The sequence below is a fragment of the Vitis vinifera genome, chromosome 17, assembly GCF_030704535.1.
Source record: "Vitis vinifera cultivar Pinot Noir 40024 chromosome 17, ASM3070453v1".
NCBI classification, from domain to species: domain Eukaryota; kingdom Viridiplantae; phylum Streptophyta; class Magnoliopsida; order Vitales; family Vitaceae; genus Vitis; species Vitis vinifera.
Window position 1 is genome coordinate 831,414 of NC_081821.1, and position 4,408 is coordinate 835,821.

At 33.9% G+C, this 4,408-nt stretch overlaps 1 protein-coding gene across 1 annotated transcript; it reads right to left on the reverse strand.

Moving 5' to 3' along the window:
* Nucleotides 1-754: 754 nt before the first annotated feature.
* LOC100261186 (UPF0497 membrane protein 8) lies at nucleotides 755-2,124 on the reverse strand. The gene is made up of 3 exons (NM_001397824.1): nucleotides 1,755-2,124; nucleotides 1,533-1,656; nucleotides 755-1,416 (listed from the first exon to the last, which is right to left on the reverse strand). Exons 1-3 carry the CDS (start codon nucleotides 1,952-1,954, stop codon nucleotides 1,195-1,197), a joined length of 546 nt encoding a protein of 181 aa, NP_001384753.1. The 5' UTR covers nucleotides 1,955-2,124; the 3' UTR covers nucleotides 755-1,194.
* Nucleotides 2,125-4,408: the final 2,284 nt, after the last annotated feature.

Consider the following 4,408-nt stretch of genomic DNA (forward strand, 5'->3'; position numbering starts at 1 on the left):
TGAGTCATGCCCTGTACTTGTTCATACCTGAATTTTCTTAAACAAATATATGGCAGCAGGACTAGTTTACATAACCTCTGTGTATTTGTTCATGAATGTTAATGCTTTCTGAACTTGTTCACATCCTGAATAAACTATATCCTTCTGGTGTCTTTTGCTTTTGTCTTTTTGTATGGAGGCAGTGAAAAAGGTTGAAGAATATTTGGGCCGCATTGCTTAAGAACAGATGTTAATGTTCTCACTTTGGTTCACAACTGCTAAGATACAATCAACCAATTAAACTATTTTACTCACAACAAGTTGTCTCTCTATTTCCTTTTCTTTCTGCCCATGTTGCAAGCATACTCTCTGTCATCAAATTTGAGCATTATTTTGAGGATGAGGACTGGGATCCAAAAAGGAAAATAGAAGAAGAAATTTTCTTCCTTCTTTATATCCCATTTTTCACTTCACACGTTTTCCTTTTGTCCCTTTTCCTATGACATGCATTTCAACATGAGAATTGGTGAATCAATGAACTCTCCCCTTTACATTGAATTTATCACCCCTCCCACCAGATCCTCCATGTACTCGGAAAGTCCTAGAGTCAAACCAGCCTCTTTTCATTCTTTTTGGGCTCATTCAAAAGTAACCATTTTGCTATACCCACCTAGGGTTTCTTTATTTCCATTTTGGCAAATCATCAAACCACACACGCTAGCCTTAGAGACTCCAGAGTTGGCCATATGGCAGGTCAGTCTCATGCCATTTGTTGGTCCTGTTTGACACCCACTCCACTTCACCTTGAAACTAGCTTTTCTCATTTTTAGTTGTTTTATTTTGGTTTAATCAGCTTAGCCTTGGAAAAGAAAAAATGGATTGATATCTCTCTTCCTTAGAAATCTTATCATGCCCCTTTTCAGTTACCTTTGAAATTTTGGTGGGGATGTGACTTGGTGAAGGTTTAATAAAGTTCGAACCAAAATCTTAGTGAGAATTCCCAAATCAACCCGGGGAACTGAAGGCCCTGAATTCAATAGCCTGCACTATAGTTATGCTACTCCAGGGCTTTTGATGATACATAAACGGAATCAAATAGTACATTACCTCATCTACACGCCCACCTCATCATCATCTTCTTCTTCTTCTTCTTCAAACTTCTAATTCTACTACTACTATTACTCTGATTGTACAGAAACTGAATCTAAGTCATTCTCAGACTCGAATTTCTCTGGACTTGTTTGCAGACATAATGGTGAGCATCAGTATGAAAACAAAGGCCAAGTAAGAGAACATCAGAGAGAGTCTGATTCTGTTGCAGTACTCGTCAAATTGGTCACAGATGGCCATCCAACCAGCATGGTTATTCCCATACCTTCCAACATATCCTATTGCAGTTGCAGCAGCACAACCAGCCAGCACCAAAGACATCATGCACTGAAAAAAAAAAATGGGAAAAGAAAAGAAAAAACAGTAAACAATGGTTAGTTTCAGCCCTTCATCTCTCCACAACACTAGCTTCAATTCAAGATTGAAATCAAACCCTAACTTACCAAATCATGCAGGAACAAGAAGAAGAACTTCATTGGGGTCGAGCCTCGATAGAAGAGGGAGAAAGCTGGGAACAAGGTTAGCACAGAACAGCCACATGCAATAGCATTTGCGTAGGAGAAGAACCTGCAAATCAGGTACAAGATAACATCTTCACAACACTGAATATAAACAAAAATGACCTCTACACTTGGTAGGATTTCTTCATGTTTAGAGTATCTTACTTGAAAGCTGATGAGTAGCTATACTTGGCTTCAACTTGGATCCCATACACCTCAACGGTTTGCTTGCTGGTGATCATCATCCAAGCTGCAGTCAATGTAGCAGTTACTGTCAAAATTCTCAAGCATATATGGGCTCCAAGGAAAAGCTTGTGTGTTCCCAGAGGTGGGTTCTGCTGAAACTTGGCCTCAATTCCTGCCATTACAAGATATTTTCTAGGAAAAACCCTGAAGAAAATAAGAGCAGAAACAAGAAAGGAAAATAAAGAGAAGAATGAAGGAAAGAGAGTCTATGGGGTATATTTATAGAAGAGATATAGTTAAAGGAATCTTTCAGATCAAAGGATAATGATGTGAGAGATCACCTGAAACTAGAAAAAAACTTAAAAGCAAAAAAAATTGAAAAGAAAATTTAATTTTTTTAAAAATAAAAATAAAATAAAATCATGGGGTTTCAGTTCAACTGTAAGGCATGAAGTGAATCGATTGCTATATTCTTGGAAAGAGGTTTAATGTGGACTGTTGGATATGCATGGCCGTTGGATAGGATGACTTGTGGTGTGGTTGACTCTTGATTCTTGACAATAGGCTTTTCATCCAGGCTAAGGATGTGGACTAGTAGTAGTTTGTTCATTACCTCTTTCTTTGAAGAGAATTTTAAAGTTCTTCTTCGACCTTAAAAAGAAAAATGATTAATAATTTTAACAATGAAATTATAATTTTTAAGGTGATGATCATAATTTTAATATATCCTAAAAAAATGAAAATAATATTGAAAAAAAAAAATCCCCCAAATAGGCCAGGTATGAAGTTTACGAGATTGAAAACTTATCCTAAGTTTGATTTTTGAAAATTTTAATTGAAAAACATGGCGAATATGGATAATTATATTTGATTTTTTAATATATTTTTATAATAAATTATATATAAGAATTTTTTTTAAAAAAATATTTTTCTTTTTTAATATTAATATCATAATTTTGATGTAAAAAAAATTAATATCCGAATTTTAATACTTGTAATGTTACCCAAAATGGGCCAAATAACAAGTGTACAAGATTGAGAATTGAAAGCACATGCGTCCATCATTTTTGTCCACATCTCCAAAGATATGCACAACCTTGCTTGGAGAGACAAAACACCCACTATATTTTCCAATGATAAGCCTCGTGGGAACTTTGCTTAAAATATTTTCATTTAGTTTTAGTATTTAAAAAATGCATAAAAATTTCACCAAAATCTTTAAAGTCCATCATTAATTAAAAAATAATTTTTAATTAAAAATATTTTTCAAATTAGAAAAATTCCTTTTGGGCATTTTACATTTAAAATAATTTATATATTTTTTTCTTAGTATTTGAGTTTCAAAATTCGAAAAGCATGTAGAAGAAAGCGCAGCATATTGTGTGATGTTGGCCCAAAAAAGAGGTTGACACGACACGCCTTGGGTTGCAACGCACGGTGCTTAGCCACATTCAATGGTTACGGTTATGGAGGTTACAAACTTACAAGCACATGTTGATGTAGAGTTTCTTTTCAGCTACTACTTTCTCTTTGGAATCCCTGTGAAGCAATGCCCAACTTTCTCTTCCTCTTTTTTTTTTCTTCCACTTCTTCGTTTATTTCTAAGATCAATTTTTTCCATTTCTAGGGTTTGTGCTGCATATAGCTTAGGAGGTTGAGTTAAAGCAAAAAAACAACTTCACCCATGGTTTGTGGAGCCATAGGTTACATCTTGTTAACTTTGTTACATTATTGGTGTGTTACCTATGTGCCTAAACTTTTCTTTTCATTCTTACTTTGTCTATAATTAAAAGGTATGGTCACATATCATCAAACCAACTATGTTTATTTCTTAGAAAGTGCGAGAACAAAAAAATTGAAAGGGAAAATAGAAGATGTAAAAAATATAAAAATTTTCTTTTATTTCAATGTCTATAAAAAAAATTGATGGGAAGAAAATTAAATTAATAAAAAGTTTATTTTTTTCAACATTTTTTAATGAAAATGAAGAGAAAAACTTTAAGCTATTGTTTTTTTCAATGTTTTCAATCAGTTCAAATGGCCAGACTGGACCAAAATCGTGACCGACCGGTCCAATTTGGTTTTTAAAACCATGGTTTTTTTTTTCTTATATTCTTCGAGAACTAAAGAAAACTCTAAAAATTGACTACCTTATAACATGACAATTTTCAAATTGTCAATTCTCCAACCTAACTATTTCACTCCAATTTATGATTTGTGAGAGATCCTTTTCCCAAAATCACTCAAATCCATTATTCTTTCCAAACCCACCCTTAACAGCAAACAACTTTATTATATGAATTCAGTTTTGGAAATTTCTTTCATAAAAACAACATCAATACCAGGAGTATTCAGTTGAATACTTAATTCTCTACAATTAATGCTATTCTGGTTGAACTCTTAATCGACCGTTCATCCTCCATGTGAAGTCCACTGCATTTCAGGGAAGAAGTAGTCGTATTCTACTGTGGTTAATAATTTAATGTAAAGGTTTGAATTTATCTGGGAATATTCATGTGCTAATTTTGCTAAAAATTCTATAATCTTTTCTGAAGAGTAGTCTCAGGGCATGGGATTCCCTTCCTTTATGATGCATCGAAACAACCTAGAGAGCTTTGGGGATTATATGGAGA